This window comes from Chelonia mydas, chromosome 8 (genome assembly GCF_015237465.2).
Source record: "Chelonia mydas isolate rCheMyd1 chromosome 8, rCheMyd1.pri.v2, whole genome shotgun sequence".
Lineage (NCBI taxonomy): Eukaryota > Metazoa > Chordata > Testudines > Cheloniidae > Chelonia > Chelonia mydas.
In genome coordinates this window covers 41,227,254-41,253,374 of record NC_057854.1, presented here as the reverse complement: position 1 = coordinate 41,253,374, position 26,121 = coordinate 41,227,254, and the positions used below count along the sequence as shown (strand labels likewise).

General features: G+C 45.8%; 1 protein-coding gene across 3 annotated transcripts in view; it reads left to right on the top strand.

Moving 5' to 3' along the window:
• UAP1 (UDP-N-acetylglucosamine pyrophosphorylase 1) overlaps positions 1 to 25,919 on the top strand; it is a 36,237-nt gene extending 10,318 nt beyond the window's left edge. Inside the window, exons 3-10 of one of the 3 annotated variants that reach the window (XR_005226449.2) lie at positions 2,535 to 2,710; positions 4,352 to 4,524; positions 9,383 to 9,576; positions 11,397 to 11,540; positions 12,593 to 12,781; positions 13,693 to 13,836; positions 17,933 to 17,999; positions 19,699 to 19,770. Coding sequence is in view for 2 of the 3 variants with exons in the window: in XM_037906462.2 (XP_037762390.1) it covers positions 2,535 to 2,710; positions 4,352 to 4,524; positions 9,383 to 9,576; positions 11,397 to 11,540; positions 12,593 to 12,781; positions 13,693 to 13,740; positions 17,933 to 17,999; positions 19,699 to 19,791 (1,084 nt within the window). In the remaining variant the exon portion in view is untranslated. Of the gene's footprint in view, positions 1 to 2,534; positions 2,711 to 4,351; positions 4,525 to 9,382; positions 9,577 to 11,396; positions 11,541 to 12,592; positions 12,782 to 13,692; positions 13,837 to 17,932; positions 18,000 to 19,698 lie in introns of all 3 variants that reach the window. The other 2 variants (XM_037906462.2, XM_037906463.2) reach the window with 2 other exon arrangements.
• The last annotated feature ends 202 nt before the right edge of the window (positions 25,920 to 26,121 follow it).

Here is a 26,121-nt window from a genome sequence, read left to right as displayed (position 1 = left end):
AAGATATGAAACAAAGGGTAGGTATAAATGGTCAGTTTTCAGAATGGAGAGAGGTAAATAGTGGTGTCCCCCAGAGGTCTGTTCTGGGGCCAGTCCTGTTCAACATATTCATAAATGATCTGGAAAAAGGTGGCAAAATTTGTAGATGATACAAAATTACTAAAGATAGTTAAGACCCAGGCAGACTGCAAAGAGCTACAAAAGGATCTCTCAAAACTGGGTGACTGGGCAACAAAATGGCAGATGAATTTAATGTTTATAAATGCAAAGTAATGCACATTGGAAAGCATAATCCCAACTATACATATAAAATGATGGCAGATGGGGCGGGTCTAAATTAGCTGCTACCTCTCAAAAAAGAGATCTTGGAGTCGTGGATAGTTCTCTGAAAACATCCACTGAGTATTCAGCGGCAGTCAAAAAAGCAAACAGAATGCTGGGAATAATTAGGAAAGGGATAGACAATAGGACAGAAAATATCATATTGCCTCTATATAAATCCATGGTATGCCCACATCTTGAATACTGTGTGCAGATGTGGTCGCCCCATCTCAAAAAAGATATTGGAATTGAAAAAGGTTCAGAAAAGGGCAACAAAAATGATTAGGGGTATGGAATGGCTTCTGTATGCAGAGAGATTAACAAGACAGGGACTTTTCAGCTTGGAAAAGAGACAGCTAAGGGGAGATATGATTTGAGGTCTATAAAATCATGACGGTGTAGAGAAACTAGATAAGGAAGTGTTTACCACTTCTCATAACACAAGAACTAGGGGTCACCAAATGAAATTAATAGACAGTAGGTTTAAAACAAATCAAAGGAAGTATTTCTTCACACAGTGCACAGTCAACCTGTGGAACTCCTTGACAGAGGATGTTGTGATGTCCAAGACCATAACAGGGTTCAAAAAAGAACTAGATAAATTAATGGAGGATAGGTCCATCAGTGGCTATTAGCCAGGATGGGCAGGGATGGTGTCCCTACCCTCTGTTTGTCAGAAGCTGGGAATGAGCGACAGGGGATGGATCACTTGATGATTACCTGTTCTGTTCATTCCCTCTGGGGCACTTGGCACTGGCCACTGTTGGAAGACCGGATACTGGGCTAGATGGACCTTTGGTCTGACCCAGTAGGGCCGTTCTTATGTTCTAAAAGTGTCTGTGCCCAGGGGGGTTCAGAAACTTCCAATGAGCAGCGTGTATGGGTCTACAGTGCATTTCCACCATTTCTGCTGGGACCGAAGGGTGTAAAGGGGAATAGCACCAGTTGCCCTTAAGTTCATTCTGAAGTGGCTGCTCTTTGACCAGGGAAGTAACAGGATGAACTGATCTAGTTTAGCTCCCTGTTAGTTCAGTCTTCTCTGAAAGTGGTTTTTCTAATCACTGGTTGCAGGCACTACTGTGGCCTTGCCTTTTTAAGCTGCTTGTGCATCCTCATCCCTCTGGGATAGTCTCCCATCCTGTACAGTTGGTCTCTGCTTGGGGTCTGACACTCTGGTATCCTGGCTGGGGCATTCAGGGAGGCCAGCATCAAGCACTGATTTACCATATTCATGGTAGCCATTGCTAGTGTTTCTAGAACCTGAGCCATAATCCCTCTAGTTCTCTGTGCTGCCGATTCAAGCAGAACCCCAAAAGGTCAGGAGATGCCTCTTTGCTGCTGGAGGAGGCTCAAGGGCGAGTAAGTCAGCAGTGCCAGATGCTGCTGACAAAGGGTCCTCCAGCCAAATTACCCAGCAAAGCGTTGTCCAACCCTGCTCAAGGAGGTTCACAAAGGAGCATGTTAGAAACCTTTGTGTCAGACTGTGTGGGCTTGGCTGAGGAAGTGTATTGATAAGCCCAACACCAAGGAGAGGAGCAGGCTGGTGTCCCTAAGTCCCCTACACTCCTTGGTGTCATGGAATTACACGGCCAGTGGGGGATGAGCCTTTCAAGGAAGATCAAGACAGCTGATTCCTCTGACCCCAGGAAGAGTGGGGAGGCAGCACCAGCCTTCCTTCCATCAGAACAGTATTGTTTTTACCCTTGCAAGGATCCTTCCTCCTGGTGTCCGCATCAGTGCCCCTCCTGAGACATTAGGCTTTGCTGCTGGCGAGTTCCAGAGTCCATTACTGTCAGTGGAAGTGTTGCTTAACACTTGTTGGTGCAGCTAGCCCTCATCCTCCCTAGTGCCAGTAGATCATACCACAGCAGATCCAACTTCCCCCTGCATGTGTTCTAACCGCGAGCTCCACCCAGCTCATGGAAACCACCAGCACCATCCTCAGGGCTCCCTAGGACCCTGACATGGCCACTCAGACAATTGCTGCCAAACCTGTGGCTGCAGAGAGCTCATTGGTCAGAGGTGAAATGTTCATGTGATTCGCACATGAGTGAGAGCTGTTCTGTGATACATCCTGATCCCAGGGGGTCCTGTTCTCTATCCCATGAGTGCTCTACATGGGCTTCAAAAACAATCCTGTGTGAAGATCAGGCAGGAGCAGAGTCTGATTGTCTCCCTGTTTATTTGGGGTTTTTCTCTTCTTGCTGTGGCAGGTACATCATGACAAGTGGCAGAACAATGGAATCTACAAAGGAGTTCTTCGTGAAGCACAATTACTTTGGTTTAAAGCAGGAAAATGTGATCTTTTTCCAGCAAGGGATGCTGCCTGCCATGGGGTTTGACGGCAAGATTTTTCTGGAAGAGAAGAGCAAAGTTTCCATGGCACCAGGTCTCTGCTGTTGAAATCCCATTAGTGGGGGTTTAGGGGAGTGAACTTCTCTAGCAGACCGGATTCAGCAAGGCTTTGAACAGGGCATCAAGATCGTTCAGACTGGAAGGTCTGAAATGCAAGATCTGGAGGGTGATGGGGATCAGGAGCCTTGAGGAGGTGGGGTAAACCACGGTGGGTTGAAAGTTCATTCTAATTCCATCAGACACATGTAGCCAGCAGCTCACAGGTGTTTTTTAGATTCAGAATTGCTTTGTTTGGAATCCTGTAGAATTTACAAAACGTTTCATGGTCTGTGCCAAATCCAGCAACATTCCCCCAATTTCCCATGGATTTCCAGTATTGCTCTGGCTAATCTTGAGCAGAGGGGAGTCACAGAAATGGCTGGACTGAAGAGGCTTTGAGTGGGAGGGAAGGAGCTTGTTAGACTGCAGCTAGGGACACCCCCTTCCCTCACCCCAGAACATCTCCCAGGAGGACAGGTTAGATTTGAGGGACAGAAAATACATAAGTGGAATAAAACGTACTCTAGGGACTTCTGGGGGTGACTTGTGCAAAGGTTGATTCTAGGAAATGGCAGAGAATCGCAACTTATCCTCATATCTGGCAGACCTGGCCTTTCAGAAAGCAGCTTGCAGGCTTAGTGTCCGAAAACATCTATATCACAACCATAAGTGCCTGCCTGTCCCTTTCCTTTAGACAAATATGGGTTTAACAAAGCCTGGCATCTTGCCTGCAAACTGGGGAGTGACCCTCTTGATATTCTATCTAGTTATCTAGGGGTAGTAGTTTGCTCTGCTATAGCACAGCTGGGTTCCTGTTTTCCCTCTGGGACGGAGGGGGGTGAATTTGCACAGAGCGGCTTGTGCCCTATCACTCATCCGTCATCTTGGTGATGGAGTTAGCACTGAGATGCCAAAGAGACTGCTTAGGCCATTAGTGAATGGGGCAGGGGTGGGGGGGGGAGAGGCTTTGCATGGCTTTAGTAGTGATGAGGGGCTCAGTATCTCCTAGTCCTATAGGAACAAAAGCCACTGTTAGTCCAATCCTTCCTGCCTTTGGTGCCCTGCAGCCCAATGGCATTTTTATTGAGCTGAGCCACGTCCTTGCCCTGACTTGGCATCTCAGTGTTGGAATGATTCCTAGGATCCTCACAATTCCATCCTGCATACCTTGGCACAGCCCCTTCCCCATAGACACCTCTGTCTTATGTAGTTCCTTCTCCTCCTAATTCCCCGCATACACTGCTCCTGCTAGGACTGTTCTTCCTCCTCCCCCACAGAGCAGGCAAAGACTGGTGCTGGCCACTCAGGGCTGTGTGCTGGCTTCTTCTTGTCCCAGCCTCTGCTGCAGGGTCACAGTCCCATCCCATCTTTCAGGCTGGGGCCTGGAACAGGGCATCAGGGAAATGGACACAGCAAGGTGGTAGACCAGGGGAGAGGATATTTGGGCTAGGGGTGGGCTCACAGGAGGCCAAAGTCCCACCTTGGCCCCTCTTACCAGAGTCTAGTCTGTTCCCCTGGCAGCTTCCCTCAATCTCTAGGAAGTGCTACTCCCTGTGTGGCATCCAGCTGGGAACTGGCTCAAATACTCACTCCTGCTGTTTGCTTCTGGTGCAGTAACGTGTTCTCGCCTCACCAGATGGCAATGGGGGGCTGTACCGAGCCCTTGGCGCCCATGGCATCGTGGAGGACATGGAGCAGCGAGGCATCTGGAGCATCCATATGTACTGCGTTGACAACATCTTAGTGAAGGTGGCTGACCCCAGGTTCATTGGGTTCTGCATACAGAAGGGAGCTGAGTGTGGTGCAAAGGTAATGGGCTGCAGTGGGGTGGAGGGGGTAGAGGACCTGGCTCATACACCCTTGAGTGCACTGGCACAATTGTCCTAATCGCACCATTGGCTGGCATCAGCAGCTTGCTCCCCACCAAGGCTGTATCCAGGCTCTTCTGGTCCCTCTGTCTGCATGGGATCTGTAGATCTGAGAGGGGGTTGATACTGAGCTCACTACAGTGAATGTTGTGTGGTGCTGTTTTTTTCAGGCTGCAACCATGTTAGCCCCTGTGATCAGGGATTGGATGTGGTATGCTCCAAGCTCTGTGCATGGTACCATGTGATGCCACTGGCAGGAGACTGCACATCTCAGTAATAGGACAATACCTCTCTATTCTCACATAACTTGATGGCCAGATGAATAGCTGACAGTTTGTTTAAATTATAATCCCTAGACTTCAGTTTCAGCATGGCCTTGTGGTTAAGAGGCATGAATAGTCCTCTTGAGCTATGTTTCAGAAAATCCGTGCACCCAGGCAGGCAGCAATGTCTCTGTTTGTTTATACGTGGTTTATAAAGCTTTTGTCAAGTGCTAGATATCGAACTCTAATGTAAAGTTTAGGTTCTGGAGCCTGATTCAGCCCCAGGGGAGCAGTATTGGCTCCCTGAGCTGCCCCGATCCTGCCCCTGCTTCAGTGTTCCTGTTTCCAGTTGGTTCTTTTGGATGGCTGAGCTATTTGAGCTCTCCCTTGAGCAGGGAGTTGAGTAGGCGGCTGTTGCTATTTCAGACATCTGCTCCTTAGTGGACTGGCCATCTGCATGGCACCTCCTCTGTTTGTGTAGAACTACATTAAACATATTAGGGCTGCAAATTAATCACTCAAATTAGGAGATGCCTGTGCACCCTTAATTCAGTCCTCTTGTGTATGTAGTACAGCTGTTAATTACTTGATCACATAGTACTACCACAGCACCCCACCTCATTCAGCGCACAGGATTGATGCGCACTGAATGGGTATTGAGGATTTTGTCCTCATTCATTGCATAGCCCATGTGTCTACTGTTTGCTGTCCAAATCCTGCCAATTCAGAATAAGTTATTCATGGGCTGTTCTGTGGTGCTCTCCTCATAGTCTTAGTTCTGTGCAGACATTACTGAATGTGGTGTCTCACCCCTGTGAGATGAGTGGGTGATGTCCCCATTTTACAGCTGGGGAACTAAAACACAGATTAAAGCCAAGTGTCAGCTAAGTTTCAGCTCCCAATTTGAGGAGCCTAGGACTTGATCTTTGTTTAGAGTGCTTAGAACTTCATAACATTTTACATGTTGAAAGCATAGCTCCCATTGACCTCATCTGCAACTGTGAGTGCTCGGCACTCTGCAAATCAGACCCCACGGTCTCAAGTCAAATTCCTAGAAAATGAGGACCGCAGTTAGTGCCAACCTGCAAAAAATCAGACTTAGGTTAAAATGATTAAAAACAAACCTATAAGAACAGCCATACTGGGTCAGACCAGTGGTCCATTTAGCCCAGTATCCCGTCTTCTGACGGGGGGCTAGTGCTTCAGGGGGAATGAACAGAACAGGCAATCATTGAGTAATCCAAATTATCCATACTTGTATACAATTAAACTTGAAATTGACAGTCTGAGTCCCAGTGATCTACTATGATCTATTAAAACCATTTAAATAAATGCTTGATCAATGAGCTCTCAAATTTCAATGAATTAAAGGGTGCTGCTTTTTTACATCTTCTGAGGTGATCTCAAAAGTTTAATTTATAAATGTCAGTATCATAAGGTACATTAAGTATCAATTTCAGGCTTTACAGAAGAGCAGATGCTTGTATTTCAGTTCCTGTTGTGCAGAAAAGCTTTTGCCTTAATTGCTTTTGCCATATTTAATGTTAAGCTGCCTTTGTGGCCTGTTCTAGGTATTTCCACAGTTGCGTGGTTGAAAGTATGTGCAAAAATAGGATCTCTCTGAAATAACGGCACAAACTCCATAGCTGTACAGGGGATAAGAGTTGGGCATCTGGTTTTGAACAGTGCAGTTTTCAATTGGACTGTGTTTGGCAAGTGAGGCTGGAGACTCTCACCTTTCCATCAGCTACTTCTCACTGTGTATCAGTCTGCAAAGGTTGACCACAGTCGTGGGTTTTTTCTCATTTTTTGCCAAACTGAAAGGAGGAAGAAATTGTGCTCAAACTCCACTGTTTGGGCTGAGATCAGGCAAGGGAAACTTCATCCAAAAGCAAATATTTCAGGAGGTGATGAACATTTGAAAATAATAGGTTTATAATGGAAGCCTGGACATAATACAATACCTGATACATTCTAGTGCTGCCTGGTACCATATGCTGTCTCTGTGGGATATGTGAACCTCTACAGAGTTCTGATTTTTCTAAACACTGCTGCATACTGTTTTGTTGGAGGGGGTGTCCGCCTGCTGCTTGGCTGGCTGAGGTCATTTGATTCTGGCCCATGTCTCAGTGAAGCTTGGTTCAAGTAAAAGACAACTCCTAACTGGTTTGGCCTTTTATCAGCCACTTGAACATCTCATCCATATTATAATGGGAGTGTATACCCTGTCATACATGTGTTTATTCAACAACAAGCTCCTATTGTAGAATGGTAGGGAGGCATGGTCTTGTGCATAGATGGGAACCTGCAATTGCAATTGCAATTCCTGGTTTCTTTTCCCAGTTCTGCCATAGAGTTAGAACTACACCCAAAGTTGTAAGGAAATGTGATTTTTATATCTGCTTAATTTAACCACTGCAACTTTGTGTGTAGACATTCTTGCATCTGCTTTAAATCTGGTTTAAGTTTAGCTTGGAGTCATAACCCATTATATAGGTTAGCTTGCAGATTTAACTAATTTTAAACAATAGGAGTGCGAATGCACAAGTTGCACCAGTTTAACTAAACTAATGTCAATTGGAGCAACTTCTGTAAACAAACCCTTGTTGTGTGACTTTGGCCTAGTCTCTTCACATCTATTTCTCAGCTTATCCACCTGTAAAAATGACTTTCCTCACCAGGATGTGGTGAGATTTTAACATTAGTGATTCCTGCATGAAAGGCACTGAGTTATTGGTATTAAGTCAAAGCCCTTTCTCCTGTTATGTAGTGCAGTCATTACTGGCATTCCGGTGCACTTCAGTGTCTAGACATCATATGTCTGCAGGCACCTACAGGGATTGCAGCTCCATGTAACTAGTGCAGTTGTTTTTGCTAGGTACAGAATATACCTGTGGTGCAAGAGGAGCTCCTCCCCCCGCCCACCAGCAGCAGTGCTAGCCCTCATGATCCCCCAAAGCACTTGTGACTGGATATCTCAGTTTGCACCAGAATGGCCTTCAGATTCCATGCAGCCAAGGAGACTCACCCAAGGAGGGAGCTGGTACTTTGTAGTTCTGAGTGGGGAGTGCCCTGGAGATAGGACACCCAGCTTTACCCTATAAGACTCTTCTCTAGTGCCACACAGGGCTTCCCATGCACCACCCACCACTGCTGAACACCAGATACTCTGGGGATTTAAAACCATGTCTGCCGTGACTCACCGTATCCATCTCTAACTAAAGATCTCACTGGAAGAGCCTTCAAGGCATGCCTGCTTCCATTCCCAGGGAACCACTTTTATATGCATCCAGCCTCTTTTGAGGAAGAGCACAAGGGGGAGCTAGCACCACAAGCCATGTCTAGGAAAGCTCAGCATCCGCAGCAGGGCCAGGTTTTCAGAAAGCCCAAGGCAGCGGAATCTTTCAAATTCCAATAGCTGGCCCAGATTCTCTTGTGTTCAGCACCAAGGTGAGCAGCCAGCCTGCCACAGAGGGCAGTCAGAGACCTGCTTCCTCCGCTGACAACCCTTGGTTTGCGAGGCCTGTTTCAGTGTGGCTAGACAGTCTCATTCAGCTCCTGTGCAATGCTGCCCAAAGGGCAGACCACTCACAGTTCCGTTTTCTCTCCCCAGCTCCATGTCCTCTGATTCTCCATGGGCACTGTGAGCATGGAGTCTCCTACCAACTGCAGAGTCAGTGCCCTTAGCAGGAGGGAGACAGCAGTATTCTGTCCTTCCCCTGGTGCACCAGACGCTGCCACAGTTTCAGAGTGGTAGCCGTGTTAGTCTGTATCAGCAAAAAGAACAGTCCTTGTGGCACCTTAGACTAACATTTATTTGAGCATAAGCTTTTGTGGGCTAAAATCCACTTCATCGGATGCATGCAGTGGAAAATACAGTAGGAGCGGGGGGGGGGGGTGTACACACACACAACATGAAAAAAAATAGGTGTTGCTGTACACACTGAGTGAATTAATCAGTTAATTGATTGCTCTCATTGTAGTGTGTATGGCAGCACCCATTTTTTTCAGTGTGTATGTGTATATCTATCTTCCTATTGTATTTTCCACTGCATGCATCTGATGAAGTGGGTTTTAGCCAACGAAAGCTTATGCTCAAATAAATGTTAGTCTAAGGTGCCACAAGGACTCCTCGTTCTTTTTGCCACAGGAGAGGAGCTGTCTATGGGAGTGAAGTCCTTTCCTGGCAGACAATGTTTCTGGGAGAAGGAAGCAGAGGATTGGGTAGCCTGTGAGGGAGAGGGGCAGGTGCCAGGGAAGCACATGCAGGGGACAGGGCTTGGGTGGAGGGTGCAGAGCTGTAGAACAGATTGGAACAAAGAGGGTTGATTTATCTTTTTTTTTTCTTTTTTTTTTTTTTTTCTTTCTAAGGACAAAAGCATCACCTAAAATGGCAGTGTAAAAGTTGTGAGCCCATGTGCGAGGGGCTCCCACTCATGCCCCTTTCTGCACTGGCTGTGGTAACCCACTTCACTTACAGGGACTTCCTGGACAAATTCCCTTTCATCTGAGTTCTCCTGTGTGTTCTCTGGGCAGGTGGTTGAGAAGACAAACCCCATGGAGCCAGTGGGCGTGGTATGCAGAGTGGATGGCATGTACCAGGTGGTGGAATATAGCGAGATCTCCCTGGCCACAGCACAGAAACGTAGCTCCGATGGCCGGCTGCTGTTCAACGCAGGCAACATTGCCAATCACTACCTCACAGTGTCCTTTCTGAGAGATGTTGTCAAGTACGGGCAAGCTGGGGCCATGGGCTGTGTATTAATGCAGTGCCAAAGAGAAGAGCTAGGACTTGGAAATCTAGCCTAGTCCTGTTGCAATCAGGCAAAAGCTCTTGGGCCCCATCTCACTTTCTGTTAAACATTACAGGGATTGCAGCTTTCCCAAAGCAGAGTAGGATAAGGGGTGGGGCTTGAGTGTCTCCTTCTGGCACTAGTATTTCTCCTCCTAGCCCCTTTCTTCACAACCACCTTCCCTCAGCAGCAGCCCAGTGGCTGTGTTCATGCTCACCATGTGGAGTAAAGTCCAAGCTAATGGTGGAAGGCAGGAGACTGACATCTCTGATCAGAATAAGGCTGTTTTCTGAACTTTGTGGCTCCCCTCAGGAAGTAGAAATCAACCTCAATGTGCAAGATAGGTAAAGTACCGTGCTGGTGTTGCTCTCACTATAGAGCCAGCTCTCAGAACCAGCAATCCAAACCCCCACCCTGAAGTGGCATGGGTAAAATGGCAAACTATCTCTGTCTTCACTAGATTCCTGCTTCACTGAGGTTGGGACCCCCTGCCATCTGGGAACAAGAGCTGCTTACATCTTTGCAGACAGTACGGCTGAGTAGAGCGACCAGATGTCCTGATTTTGGGGTCTTTTTCTTATACAGGCTCCTATTCCCCGCCCCGATTTTTCATACTTGCTGTGTGGTCACCCTACAGCTGAGAGTCTGGACATGATGAGCGCTCTCCCATTATGTCTGGAATGAATTGCGACACCTGTCCCCCAGGCTCACAGTCCCTCCCTGCCCTGACTGTATTGCACTACTGGCAGCAGGCCTAGCTGTCATGACTGATTAGGGACCAGCTGCAGTAGGCATTGTTGCCATTACTGTAGCCTCAGGTGGCCTTCTGGCATGTGTATTCACATGGTCATCAGAATGAAAGTTGGTGCTCCTTGGAGTGGGCGTCACACTGTTATTCTCCAGATGTCTCACCACTTTAGAATAGTTCCTCTTGCTCTCAATGCCCTAAATCCTCTTTTCCATCACCCCTATATGTTCTCTGTCCCTGGCAAGACTGGGACTGGTTAATATTGCTTCATTCCTTAATGTAAATGGAGCATGTTGTTTTGTGGGTGTGGGGCAGCTGGGAGGTGGCTGCTGGGGCTGGGAATATGTGGACTGGGATGGTCACTGACAGGTAAATAAAGAAACAAAACAAAAACTGCTTCTAGAAACTAAAGCACAATTAGCAAGGGTTGAAACCCAACTGGACTGTCTAGCAAAGTTAATAACAGGCATTAGGATGCATATGTGCAGCCAACAAAGCATTGAGGCCAGGGCCAAGATCTGGCTCTGTATATGAGCTTCCTTCCCCTCCACAAATTCCTCAGGAACATCATGTGCACAGCACCGGGTCTGGAGTATAAACATCATGCTCTGTCCACCAATTTTCTCTGCTCTCCTGTCTTTCAGCAGGAGGTGAAAGCACTGGTGTATCTGGGCTTCCTCCACTCCAGCTGCACAACCTGCAGAGGAGGTTGTGAGCCTGCCAACACTCCCAGAAACTAGGGAAGACGGGGACAGAATGGTTTAATCCGGGGGCATCAAATGAGGGACCAACAGCAGGAGGAGGGCAGGTTGTAGGGAGTTTAGTTTTTTGTATTCTGGCCATAGGGTAAGCAAAGTGCAGGTGGCTGGGCAACCAAAAGAGGAGGCAGCTGGGAGGACAATACACCCCCTCCCAGCTGCTCCTGGACCAGAATGATTGGAGGACAGTGGTGGCTAGAACGTGCTTTCTAACTGTAGGAGGTTTTGACTCCTCTTTCTTGCCCTGCCAGCATTTATGAACCTCAGCTGAAGCACCATGTGGCCCAGAAGAAGATTCCATACGTGGACATCACCAGTGGGCAGTTGGTCAAGCCAGACAAACCGAATGGCATCAAGATGGAGAAGTTCGTCTTTGACATCTTCCAGTTTGCCAAGTATGCCCTGGGCGCTGCTGCTTGTTACTCAGGTGGTAGAATGCTGCAATACCCTCTTCCCGGGGCTGCTCCAAGGAGGAGCGGGGCATGCTAGGTCCTACTGGCAATTACTGTGTTGGTGTTGGTATGCTATAACCCAGCATGGACCCGGCTGGCTCGGCGGCCGCGGTCTCCCAACAAGGACAACATGGCTTGGTTAGAGGGCTCCTCCCCTAGTGCAGAGTTACACTCCGGATTCCATTACAAACCGTGTAAGAAGCTGCGCTGTCACATGCAGATGATGTGGCTCTCAGCAGTGTCAGGGAGGGCTAACTGTGGTGACTCTGGCTGGTACATATAAGGATTCTGGGTCCAGCTGCAAGAGCCAGTTTTGATGCCCAGTTCTGTCCAGTCTTCGTTCCCTGGTTTGTTTGCCTCGTTGCAGGCTGGCAGCTGCCCTGTCACCTGTCTGGCGCGCTTTGCACTGCCCTTTAGCCAAGTGAGGAAGCAGTAGGGCAGGGTTGGGAAGTTTATGCTTCCTGCTCTGGCCCCCACATGGTCTCCCATTGTGGGCTGCTGTCACTCCCTGCCTCAGGTTGGGGCGTGGGACCAGAAACACTCTTCTGAGGTAGGCCATTCTCCTGGAATTGGGATGAGAAGCTTCTCTAACTCCCTCTGAGGCACTGCCAGCCATCTTGATCACACCCTCTGTTGGGCACAGCCTGAATCATGGAGCTCTTGTCAGAGCAGATTGGTCTCTGGACTGACAAAAGCCACCTCCAGCAACAAGAAAAATGTGTTTTACTCCCCACGCTCAGAGCAGGAGACAGGCTCAGGGCTGTAAGGCCTAGGTGGCTATGGACTTACCAGACTGAGTGGGTGCAGTATCTCGGCCCAGAGGAGCTAATTGTGACGCCACTGGCATTACCTGTGCTGCTGGTTGCTGGCAAGTCTCTGGGATGGAGAGAAGCAGGGAGGCTTCCTTCCAACTCCAGACAAGCAAGAATAAAGGGAATCTGTAGCAAAGCTCTTCTCTTTGACACCAAGCCGTTCCTGCCTTATCCCCGCTCCAGGCAGTTTGTGGTGTACGAAGTGCTGCGTGAAGACGAGTTTTCTCCTCTGAAGAATGCAGACAGTCAGAATGGGAAAGACAACCCCACCACTGCCCGACATGCCCTTATGTCGCTGCACCATTGCTGGGTCCTCAATGCTGGGGGCCACTTTGTGGATGAAAATGGCACCCGTATCCCTGCGATTCCCCGGTAAGTTGCTGTTAGCTGCCCTACCCCTGCTCCATCCCCAAGGAGCAGTCTCCTTTACCGTCTCAATGGCTGGTGGAGCGGATCACATTCCCAGTTTGTGATCTAGTCTTGGTAGCACAAGAGAGCCCCATTGGCTGTCCTACCGGAGAGTACTCTTCCTGCCCTCAGGGCTTAAAGGTTCCTTCTGGAGAGGCTTGGCCGCGTTTGACTCGTGTTGTCCAGTTGATGTAGTTCTGTTACTCAGCTGAGCACCTGACTTGAGTAGGGGGTAGTGGCTGGTCTGTCTGTACATAAGAGAATTCTTTTCATCCCACGGATTCAGATCAGAGAAAATATTAGCAAATAGTTCCCAGCCACTGTGCAACCATTCAGTAACCAGCAAACAGATCCTCCAAGCGCCTGTGCAGACTTGTTACCTGGAGCTGATGGCTAGCTGGCCACCACTCAATAGTGGTCAAAGTGCCATCCACAAGTGAAATATGGCTTGTGGAGCTCTGCCATCTGGTCCAAGGCCACTGCTATGGGCAGAAGATCAGTGGTGTATTGCTAGTCTCCTGTAGGCCAACCTCTGCATTAAAGGTAGCTGCATAAAACTTTGCTGGTGTGAGCTGCCCTCCCCTGGCTCCTGACCAGCTCAGGCAGTTGGGCTGAGTTTGTTCAATACAGTGAAGAGGTTACTAGAGTTCTCCACCACATAGCCTATCCTAAGGAGCAGCTAGAGTTGTTATGCATCCTCACCGCCAATTGTACTCTCTGCTGCTGGCCATCCCTCTCACCAGCTCTCCTCCACAGCCACCACTACTAGGGGGTTCCAGGAAGGGGCTGACAAACCGCTTTACCTCCTAACTTGGTTTAGTTCTGTTTCAGTTTGTTTCAGTCCTCTTTAACCCTTATTTATTCCCACATAACAGCTTCACAAGTGGAAAGCCAGATGCCATCACAGCTGATGTCAATTGCAAGTAAATATCCAGTGCCAGGCTGTGTGCCATGCATGGTGATGGGGCTGTACTTAGGTACTAACAGGCTCTGCATTTCACTGCAAGGCCAAGTGCCTGGTGAGTGGCAGTTCACACTGGTTGGTGTGCACCGCTTTCATGGTGACTGGCTTCTGGTTGGGAGCTACTAACAGAATGGTAGCGAGGGTGCATGCTGGGAAACTGAGAGCATGTCCTGCTAAAGAATCCTGTATCTGTTGCTTCTCATGGTCACTAGAGCCAAAATCAATGATTTATAATATTTCATGTGTTCTTGCCTGGACCTCTCATGTCCAGGCCTGTGTGTGTTCATTCCTACTGCTCCTCTCAGCGGTGAGACTGAGTGGTGTAACTTGAGGCAGAACTTAGCCTGGCAGTTGGAATTTGGGTTTACAGTTTTGCTGATGCAGGAGCCAGGAAAGACTTCAGCTCCCTTCTGTGGCTGTGCTGTCTCTCTTTAGTGAGCGGATCTGAATCCAATACACACTGGGAATAGGTGAGAGCGAACCATGTAAAAATGGCATGGGAGCTCTTCAGGGCCTTGCAAAGTAGGCACAGGTTTGTTGTGGCCTTCTGTCAAACTGTTCTTCCTGCACCAGAGGCTGGTTGGAACTCTAGCTACCATCGGCTGGCATTTGAACTTGTACTTGCAGAGAGTCTCTGTATTTCAAGCCATAAATGGAGACCATCTTCTTCGGTGTTCATCTCAGGCCTCACACTAGGGAAACTAACTGGAAAACTGTTTCCTTAGAATGTTAGGAATTGGGGCTATATGCCACAGGAGCCTTGTCCTGTACATGTTTGGGATAAGGTCTGCCTTGAACTCTTTAGGAGACAGTGGTCATTCAGACTTGCTGCTTGCTTCTGTGATTCATTTTAAATGCTATTCCTAGGGGAATTCTGTGCCACTGCGCACATGCAGAAACATGTCCCTCCTCCTACCCCCCCCCCCCCCCCCGATTCTCTTTGCTTTTCCACAGAAAAATGGTTTCTGTGGGGAAGCAAAGAGAAGCTGCACCAGTGCACTCCCTGGCAGCATGATTTTGTCTGTTTGGTAAATCTTCACCCAGGGGAAGGAAGGGGTCTGCCAGAAGGGGAGGAGTATGACGACTGAGGCAGAGTTCCTGTTCCCCCGCCCCTTCTCCTGCACAGAGCAGCCAGGGCAGGGTCAGATCAACCCCCAGAAACCTTCTGTGGCTACAGGAAGTCTGCAGGGGGCTTGGCAGGGAAATCTGGGTTCAGGGAGTGAGTCTTGGAGGGGTGGGGGTTTGCGTCTGCGCAAGGTTTGGTTGGGGGGAGGTTTAGGGGGTGTCCAGCTGCATAGGGGTTGGGTGGACAGGGGGAGCAGCTCCCTGTACAGTGACCCCCTCTCCTACTTCCTGGCCCCGTGACTCCTCAGCCACTTGGGGAGGGGTCACTGTACGGGGAGCTGCTCCCTCTGGCTGCCCAGCCCCCATGCATCAGAAGCCCCCTCTGCACCCAGACACCTCCACCTCCCCAGTCTCACCCCCCCATTGTGCCCCCCCACACTGAGCCATAACTACCTTCACCTGGACTCCACTGCAGAGTTCCATTCCCCCTGCACCCAGAACCCCACAATGAGCCCCTGTGCATCCAGATCCTCTCCACTGAGCTGCCTGCACCCAGACGGCACTACACAGAACCCTGATACTCTTGAGGGAATTCTGCATCAAAACATTAAAAATTTTTATTCTGCATATTTTGTCAAAACAACAATCACACCATTTTAATTTTAGTAATGTAATACTTGTCAGCAAATTATTGGAAGTGGTGTGATTTTATTGTGTTTTGACAAATAAAATATCCAGAATTTTAAAATATTGTGTGCAGAATTTTAAATTTTTGGCACAGAATTCCCTCCGGAGTAACACGCTGATTGTGCTGGTGTCTGACACTCCACCTTCAGTGAAGATGGAGTGTTTGATTTTGAGTTAAGAGCTCGACAGAGAGAGAGAGACACACACACACACACACCCCTCCCCCCCCTTAACTGCTTGATCTATGTCAGGTGATAAGGGTGGTCAGTCATTGTGAATCTGGGCAAGATAAAAAATCAGTAAAGGAAGGGAAAACATCCAACCCCAGTGCTCTAGTACTTTGTGGTCAACTTGTCCAGCAGCTTGGATTCAAACTTTTCCATTCCCACATAACTGTTAAGGCATGGGAGAGAGTGCCATGCTTATGACTGTGAACACTGCTAGATATGCTAGATCTTCCTGAGGTCTCATTTAATAATCAGCATATCCCTACACGTACCCAGCCACATAAAGAGCGGAATTGCTGAGTCTGACATGCTTATGTCCTGGCCCTTTACACGTAGATGGCCACATCCTTTTTCCCATTCTCCCAACCTCTCCATCATATTTCCCCCCTACTTCTGTCCTGAGATGCCATGAGTTCTAGTTTCAGAGTCAAACAGATTTCCTGGGGCTCTCTTGGCTGTGCTTTGAAATGGGGTATGGTTAAAGAGGGGTCTTTCTGTTTGTACTGTAGTAGTACCCAGAAGGTACACCCGTGTGATCTAGGTACTCTACAAACACCAAAAATCAGTCCCTGTCCAGAGAGCTTAGTCTGTCTAGTGCTTGTGTTTCCTATCACCCAGAATCCACTTAATTCTCATATAAAGCCCTTAATGATTCTGTTTGCCCTACAGAACCAGTACAAGTTGGTATTTATATTACAGAAACAGTTGGAAGACCACAGCTGAGATCAGTTACCCATTGTGCTAGGTGCTGTACAAATGTAGTGAGCCAGCCCAGGCCCTGCTGCAGGTCTCAGTCTAACCAGACAACAAAGGGGGGCAGGAGACAGGCACAGACATGTGATGGGACTGCCCATGGGTCACCCACCAGACCAGTGGCACGGCTCGTGATAGAATCCGAGTATCCTGAGTCCCAGATCATGCTGCCTCCCAGAGAGAGTAGGATTCTGTCCCCCTTGCACTGCATCCAGTAATGACTGCCACTGCCAGAATTAGCATTGTTCAACACAAAACAGAGAATACGGCCATTGAACTCATGTTGAGCGGCTCTTTGCTCTGGAAGTAGCCGCACTGATTTAGGTCTAGTCTGCACTAGAAAATGAGGTTGGCATAACCTGAGCAGAGTTGTTAAGCAGAGTTGTTAAGCTGACCGAAGTCCTTGTGTAAACAGCACTAGGTGGATGGATGTTGACCTTGCTACTGTTTCTCAGAGAGGTGGCTTACCTATGCCAATGGGAGAAGAGCTTCCATTGGTATAGGTAATGTCTACCCTGGAGCACTACAGTGGTACAGCTATAGCATTTTAACTGTAGACGAGTCCGATGTGGGACTGCTTGAGGACTGCATTTCTACCACCTGACTCATGCCAAGTAGTATCTAGCCTTCAGGTACAGGGGTGATACTTACAAATTGAGTAAACTGGATCTGAGAGCCACTCAATGGTGACTAAATATGGGACAGCAGTGGACAGGAGGTCAGTACTTTTTAAAGCCTTCTAAAATCTGCTTTGGAAGCTTTCACAGATCCATCTCATGTGACTTCCTGGAAGAAATTTCATTTTAAAAAGGTTAGCAAAACTTTAGATGCAGCTCACAATTGTTTGCTTCTTCTGACTCCAACAGCACATGCACCACCTACAGCATAAAACACACCTCCAGCTTCTGAATTAGACTAAGAAAAACCCTGGCATTAGGCCGGAGTCCCTGCATGCCCCAGAGACAGTCTGAGGCACCCTGAAACAGCTACACCTCATGTACCTTTACAGACAAGCAGTCTGATACAACATGGGGGACGGGCTGATCATGGGGAAACAAGAGAACAGGGTCACACTGTGTCACTTCACTGGGTCTTCCCCAATCAGCCACTGCCTCTGTCTCAGGCTTAGCAAGCATCAATTCTGCATGCACAGCTGAGGCTTGATGAACCTGTGAGCGAGCCAGGCATTGGAAGGCAGTGCCTGAGTACCAGCCATGTTCATTCCTTAGTATACTGCACTTGCCCCTTTCATTGGCATCAGGGACTAGTGAACACACACAGTTTCCTTATACAAAGTGCAGCTGCTTACACCTGGAAGGCTGCTGGCGTTTAAGGGCTGAATTCTCCAGGGCTCTTACTGATATAGTCACCACAACTAAAAGCATGTTTCTTAATACAACTTTTCTCTTTCTGCCATAGTTTGAAGGACGCTAACGACTTGCCCATTCAGTGTGAAATTTCTCCTCTCATCTCCTATGGTGGTGAAGTAAGTTCCCCCCCCCCCCCCCCCCCCGCAACCCCCTTCTTTCTAGCTGAAAATGCATTTGTAGACTAGGTTAATGAAGTTTTCAGGTGACTGAGTGGGTTGTGCAAGTTATGATCTGTCTCAGAGCAGGCTCTGTAATTGAAGGGGGAGGAGAGAGAAGGGGAGGGTAGAGTTGGCTTGTTAGAGAGTCCCAGAATTTCTCCTGTTATGAGGTTACCCAGGCTTTACTGAGTTAGGCAAGGTGCATCCTTGATGCTCTGGAGGTGGACTGTTTGTCTATTCAGGGCCTGACTTTGCCCATGCCTAGGGGAGTCTGCTTTGTGTGCCTGCTCAGCAGGCAGATATGCTTTGGCTTTCTGGAAATATCACCCCTTCAGCTATTACTTGGTGAATATGGCAGTGAGTCTGCTGTTATCAGAACAGTCTTACAGGTCACTGGTATGTCCTATTGTAACTGGATGCATCAAAATTCTGCAACATCTTACGGTACATGATGGTGCTGACTCTTACGTAGGCCGCAAATTAGTAGCTGAAGGGAGTATTGCTGGATTCTCTGTGCAGCTTAGAGCCCTTGCTTTGAGTTTCATTAAGACCAGCTCAGCGAATCTGAAGCTGGCACTTATTGTAAAGAACCAATTCAGTCCACAGGACAGCCCCTTTGACTGCTGGCATTACGCATTCATCAGTTCAGTACAACTTCCCTCTTGTGTCCTGTCCACCCTGCCTTTTAACTGAGCTGGTAACCAGTTACTGCTGTGGCTTGCTCTAAGCAGCATTGGCCAAACTTGGCTGGGAACCATGGTGGCAAGGTGGCCCAGGTTGACACGTTGTCTTTCTGTAACTTGTACCATATGGTCAACTGGGCACAGAGCAGATGGGGACTGCCCCAAGACATTTTCTGGCTTGGCCGTTCCTCCTTGTGCAGGAGGACTTCCCAGAATACCTTGCTGCAGATATTGCTCTGCATACATGCCCTTTGTCAGAGCTGCCCAAACTCCTCGAGAAATCACTGAAAAACCACCCTTAGGCAGCATGGTAGATGGGACATGCCCCCAGAGCTGTGATGCCAGGAGCCCTGCTGTTTAGGCCAGTGGTACGTGTACCCATGGGGGTATGCAGAGGTCTTCCAACTCATCTAGATATTTGCCTAGTTTAACAACAGGTTACAGAAAAAGCACTAGCGATATTAGTACAAACTAAAATTTCATACGGACAATGACTTTTCTACTGCTCTGTATACTATACATTTCAGTGTAAGTACAATGTTTATATTCCAGTTGATTTTTCATAATACGGTAAATAAGCAATTTGTCAGTAATAGTGTGCTGTGACATGTCTATTTTTGTAAGCACATAGTTTAAGTGAGGCAAGACTTGGGTATGCAAGACAAATCAGACTCTTGAAGGGATACAGTAGTCTGGAAAGGCTGAGAGCCACTCATTCAGACAAAACAGAACCTTGTGTCTTACAGCTGGTCAAGATGATAGTTATAATATTTAGTTAAAGGTTGTCATGTGGATGGGCCCAGAGCATGAACTATTTAACCAAAGCTTTCTGCTCTGGAACTTCACTTTAATTTGCTCACCCCACTTAGTTAAGTATCTAGGTTAAGTTAGCAGGTAGAGCCATTCTTAATACTGCTAAACCTACTGGGCTGTGGTCACCTGGTTCTTAACAGCAGCTATTTTTCTCCTTTTAGGGTCTGGAAAAGTATGTGGAAAACAAAGAATTTCATGCCCCGTTGATCATTGATGAAAATGGAATCTATGAGCGGGTGAAGAACAGTGTTTAGACTCTTCCGCAGGAAGCCAGTGGACCCAGCATAGCTTGTGACTTTATCTGTGAATCCAAACAAATGAAGGTTGTAGCTGTAAATGGTAGGGGCTGGTCTTGTCCTCTGAATTTACTGGCTTGTGGCACATTGTTTTAAATTAAAATAGAGACCATCTAGTCAGTCCCCTGAAGTTAAGTACAGATGTGGTATTGCTCTCCACACTTTGAGCATGGGCATTTTTTAAGTGTATAAAATAATAAACAATTGTACATGCTGAAGGGTTTTAATGGTACAAGGAGAGGTTCATAAATCTTATCTTTAAAAACAAATAGGATCAATGTCACTGTCCACATTCTGCCTTTTTAGGGTCATCATTTTGTTAGTACATCTGTTTTGGCTTTGTGTACACTAAATTACTAGGTTTTATGTGCATGGTATTAATGTATCTGGGTGTTGGGAAGCTATGTTAACTGATTGTATTATGCTCTTCCCACAGTTCTGTTCACCTATGTCAAGTCTCCCACAACACTGCAAAGCTGAAGTCAGCTTTGGCATTAGAAAATAGGAAACCTGTCAAAGCAAAGCTGCATAAATACCTTGTACCAAGTGCAGTTAGGGAGTACTTTCCTGGCTCATCAACACTTGCAATGTAATATTCAGAACAAGATATGGAAAAGTATAGGGAGGTACCAAGGACAAAGCTGGCACAAACTAGTAGGTTAAATTTAAACTTTAACTGGATGTGCATGGGTCATTTAGCTTGTAACAATCACACTATAAATAGAAGTGGGTTTGAGGGCATATCTTTGAAGCACACCTTCTGTGAAAGGTGAACATGCTGAGAGAGAATTGCTTCCCAGAAGGAGGGTATGTATGTTTCCGCTTCGTATTGTACTGTTTTGTCTTTAGGCAATAATTTGGCTAGGCTTGTTCAGATTGGTCCCTTGAACATTCTTAGGCCTGATTTACTCAAGAGGATTAGGTTGGTTTAACTATGTCAGTTGGGAGTGGAAAATCCACCCCCTTGAGTGGAGTTGTTAAATTGATCTTCACCCTAGCTACTGCCTCTCTGGGAGGTGGATTACCTATGCTGATGGGAGAATCCTGCCTGTTGGCATAGATAGTGTCTGGACTGAAGCATTACAGTGGTGTGGCTGTAGCATTTTAAGTGCACACAAGCCCTTAATAATGAGCCGTAAGTGTAGTCAAATCAATTGGTTATACCATTAAAATCAATCAATTTGGCAAACAAGACCAGGGGACATTAGTCAAGCATTAGTCAAACCCATTTGTCCTGAGGTCTTGAGCAAGCCAGTTGGATTTGGAGTATCAGTCTCAGAGACTGGACTTTGGGGGTCCTCGCTAAATCAGGGAAAAATTATATTGTTACGTTGGCAAATAACTGGTTAACAGATTATGGAAAGCAAAAACTGCCTTCTGGGCATAAAGCCATATTTTTAAGAATATTTAAAGATTAAGTAAAATGTTTTCTGTAATACCCAGATAAAGCAAAGGCTAAAGTGGCCACTACTTGCAACAGAACACTATTTTTTGTGCTAAAACACCAGGTAGACATATAAAAATAAGCCATAGCAAATGAAAGGGAGAAACAGGATGTTTTAGAGCATGTTGTCATACAGTACATAAGACCATAGCAGTGATTTGGTCACATTAAAGGCAATCCAAAAAGTGATCCATTGAGTCATGTACTTAATTTTGTTTAAATTGGAGATGGAGGGAAAAGGCAAAGGGAGAAGACAAAGAGCAGAAAGGAATGGGTGTTTATACAGTGACACACAGTCTATTAACCGAAGCAAGGAAAGGGCATTACTGTAAAACAATTTGGAGTACAGACAAAGCAGCAGGCACTTGGGAAACAAATACAGGTTTCGCAGGGACAGGTAGCAATCCCCACGCTCTTCCCGAAGCCAGGATAAAGAACAGGTCCTGGCTCTCAGCCCTCCCCTGCTTCTAATGCACAGAACCACTCCTCTCCCAGCTGATGATATAACTTCTAATATTTTTACTTTTGGTTCTAGTTTGTCCTTTCTCTGTCCAAATCTTCCTTTTCTTTTGTATTCTTCACGTGGCTCAGTTTGCTGAACTCACTGCTGCTGTCTGTGCTTTGAAATGCCCTAACAGAATTAGTTAGTTATCCCTTGGCTTGTGCTTACTTCCTTTCCTATATCGATTCTGTCACTTCCCTTCCTGCAATTTAAAAACTAAGTGATAATTATTACAGAAACTCCTGTTTCAGAAAGAGACAGAAACTAAAAGAAACAAATTACCAAAATGCCAAAGGTAAAAGCTTTACTTTAAATAAATTCAGTAAAATGAATTTTAACCCTTTTGGAATTCAATACCTAAAAATATCATTGCCAAGCAACAGAATGCTAACTCTGCTTTTGATCCTAAAACTGCTTTTTTTCTTTAACTAGACACTAATGAATATATATTGATTTCTTATTTCTGTATAGTAGTATTCTTAAAGTAAGCATATTGTAAAGTAATGTAAGTTAACTAAATTAAGGCAACTGAGTGGACAAATTAATATGGGATTTTAATCAATTCTTAAGTTTTTAAATAAAAAAAATCTGCTTAATTCTTTATTTTGTAGCATACCTTACTATAGTAACTTTTAATGCTTCATCTTGTATATTTAACAATTTTGGCACTATTTGTCTTTAATTGTAAGTAATCCTATATGTCATGTTATCCTGTGTGTCATGTGACTATTCTTGTTTTTATTTTACTATATATTTCAGTTTTGTTGCAACAAAATCAATTTTGCACACATAATTATAAAAATGTTTAACATTAATGGTACTGTTTTGATATTATGGTTGCACTTCATAATACCACTTCAGTTTTTCTGCAAAGTTCAAAATGGGGTCAGTTTATAAATATATGTATATATTTCTGCCTCAAATTCAACTGCAAACAAAATGTTTTAAAACTGTGGGGAAAAGGTCTCAATATTAATGCAAAAACATTTAATAAGATCATAACTTTGTTATAAACTTAGTTGCACCTTTATTAAATATTAAAATAGTTAAATTTAATAATCAAGTGTTTAAACTAATTTTCTCATTATGTTGCACAATGTTAAAGTTAGCCTAATAAATTTCAGCAGATTTCTCTCCCAAGCACAAGTAAAGGTCATAAGAATTTACCAAGAATTTATCAACCTTCATTTAAACTTCATTTTGCTTTAATTTTTATGCTGTTTTGTGCTGTGTTAACAATGTATTGTTATAAAAGTTTATGCTTTAAAATTAAGTTGAATAGCTATAACATACAAATTAACTAACTTTCTTGCTAAAACAGAGTGCCCTGGTGGTAGATAGGGAGGAGTGCAATTAATCTCAGAACATTGTGAGCACTGTCTTGGCATCAAGCACTATATTTATTATGGAAACCTAGTAATGCACATGTTAAGGAAAAGAGACATTTTTATGCAAAAACTGCAGAAGCATCTAAAACAGGTATATTTGTGCTAATGAACTAGGAAACTCAAAACAAACAGCAAAAATTTTAATAAATGTGTAAAAGAAAAAATTAAAGAATAGAAACCAGGCCCATGTCCTGTCATAGCCTGTGCCAAAGCATAACTTGTTTCAGCGATGGCTTGGTCCCCATCACATTGTGAACAAACTGAGCTCATCTGTGTATAAATTTGTTACTGGAAACAAAGAAATTTGGAGAAGTCAATCATATTAAGAACATAAGAACGACCATACTGGGTCAGACCAAAAGTCCATCTAGCCCAGTATTCTGTCTTCCGACAGTGGCCAGTGCCAGGTGCCCCAGAGGGAATGAATAGAACAGGTAATCCAGGGATACATAACTAACAAAGAGAGAGCAACTGGGAATATTAACCAACGTAAGCTGTTTAAGGGTACATACCACAGACTGGAGCCACCAGAATATGTCAGTGTGCACTGGAGAAGCTCCCTGGGCATCAGGAGAAGAAAAGATAAAGTACTTTATACATTAACCTACAATACACAGACAACTGAGTATGCAATTAAGTATAGAGGCAGGTGGTGTACGTATGCATTTGGTGCAAGCAGCTCATGGCCTCTGAGACCGAGTAGGGGCTCTGAGAGACCAGAGTACTGAACCAGAGGACCTGAAGAAGACTGATGTACATAGGAGACTTTCCAAGACCCAGTAGAGCGGGTTTCACCCCCAGTCTGACAGCCTGTGGTGTTGAGGAGGGTGAAAGTCTCAGGGAAGGAGAACATCAAGCTGGAGCAGAAGGCAGTGACCCTGTAGTTGGGACCCTTCTTCCCAATAATGTCATGGTATCCTCTCATACTGAGGACACCCTTCCAAGAGAGGGAACTCCAGTTAATTGGAAGAGACAGGTAATAGTTATGGGGGAAATTTGATCTTTAGAAATACAGATAACTGGGTTTGTGATGACTTGGAGAACCACATGGTGAAGTGCCAGCCAGGTGCAAAGGTTGTGCATCTCCAAGACATCTACACAGATTTATGTGCTGTGCTGGGGAGGAGCCAGTGGTCATGGAACATGTAGGTAACCAGTTACATAGGGAAGGATTGGAGAGAGGTCCTGGAGGCCAAATTTAGGGGTAGATAAGAGATTGAAGTTCAGGACCTCCATGGGAGCATTTTCTGAAAGGCTTCCAGTTCCATTAGACAGGCAGAATGGATGGTCTCAATGCATGGATGAGACTATGGTGTAGGGAGGAGGGGTTTTGATTTATTAGGAACTGGGGAACCTTTTGGGAAAGGGGGAGCCTATACAGGAAGGACAGGCTCCACCTAAACCAAAATAGAACCAGATTTCTGGCATGTAAAATTAAAAAGTTTGTAAAGATGTTTTTAAACTAAGGGCTGGGGGAAAGGTGACAGGTACGGAGGAGCACATGGTTCTGCCAGAGACATCCCTTGGGGCAGATTTATTACAGGGGATTCTTTGTATTCTAGTAAAGAGGAGAGGATAGAAGCTGATAAAGTACAGGGAGAACTGAAGAGAAACAGTCAAATGAAAGTCTCATTCAATTACATCACATAGAGGACAGACAACTAAAAAGTGACAATGTATTAGTGCTTGTGTACAAATGCTAGAAGTTTAAATACTAAGATGGGTGAACTTGCAGGCCTGGTATTAAATGAGGATATTGATCTACTAGGCACCCTAGAAACTTGGTGGAAGGATGAGATATCAATGGGATATGGTAATACCAGGGTAAAAAAATTATATAGGAATGATGGAGTAGGTCATGATGGGGGTGGGGGGACGCACTATATGTGAAGAAAGCATAGAGTCAAATATAGTAAAGATCTTAAATGACTCAAACTGTACCATAGAATCTCTAGGGATAGAAATTCCGTGCTTGAATAATAAGAGTATAGTAGTAGGAATATACTGCCGACCACCTGACCAGGATGGTGATTGTGAAATGCTCAGGGAGATTAGAGAGGCTATAAAAATTTTAAAAAACCTCAATAATAATAATGGGGGATTTCAACTATCCCTATATTGACTGGGAACATATCAACTCAGGATGGGATGCAGAGAAAGTTTCTAGACACTGTATTAATAACTGCTGCTTAGAGCAGCTAGTCCTGGAACCCACAAGGGGAAGAGGCAATTCTTGATTTAGTCCTAAGTGGAGCACAGAATCTGGTCCAAGAAGTGAATATACAGTCCAATCTGCCTTAGCAACCACCTTTCATGAGCAACTACTTGCAGAGGCCATGGAACATTTTCCCCCTATAATTTAACTATGAAGAGTGACGACCTGTCATCTGCAACCAGCGACCACATTTTCTTACTCCTATCGATAAAAACAAACCTGTAGGAGAAACCAATCTTCCTTACTTCTGTGCTGCTGCTGGTGGCGGTGCTACTTTCAGAACTGGGTGCCCAGCCAGTAACTGCCACTCTCCAGCCACCCAGCTCTGAAGGCAGCACAGAAGTAAGGGTGGCAATACCATGACCCCCCTACAATAGGCTTGCAACCCTCTTTTGGGTCAGGAGCTCCCATTTGAAAAACTATGTACTTTTCTATACTGTACTACTGTATTAATAAATCCATAGTACAGTACTGTATTGTATAGTGTATGTAATGTTCATTTAAAAGGCAATTCAAATTAAATCTGAAACATTGTTACCAATAGTAGCCTTTGAGTACATGGTATAAGTGTCCATTTTACAGTAAACCTTTGAAGAGAGACCACCTCTAACAAGTGACCACTTGCTAACTCCCATGAATGATCATTCTTGGCATGTTTTACTGTAGCTGAACCATACAGTGATAGCACCATAATATAATTAAACTAACATCCTTGTGAGGGGGGGGAAAAATACCAAAG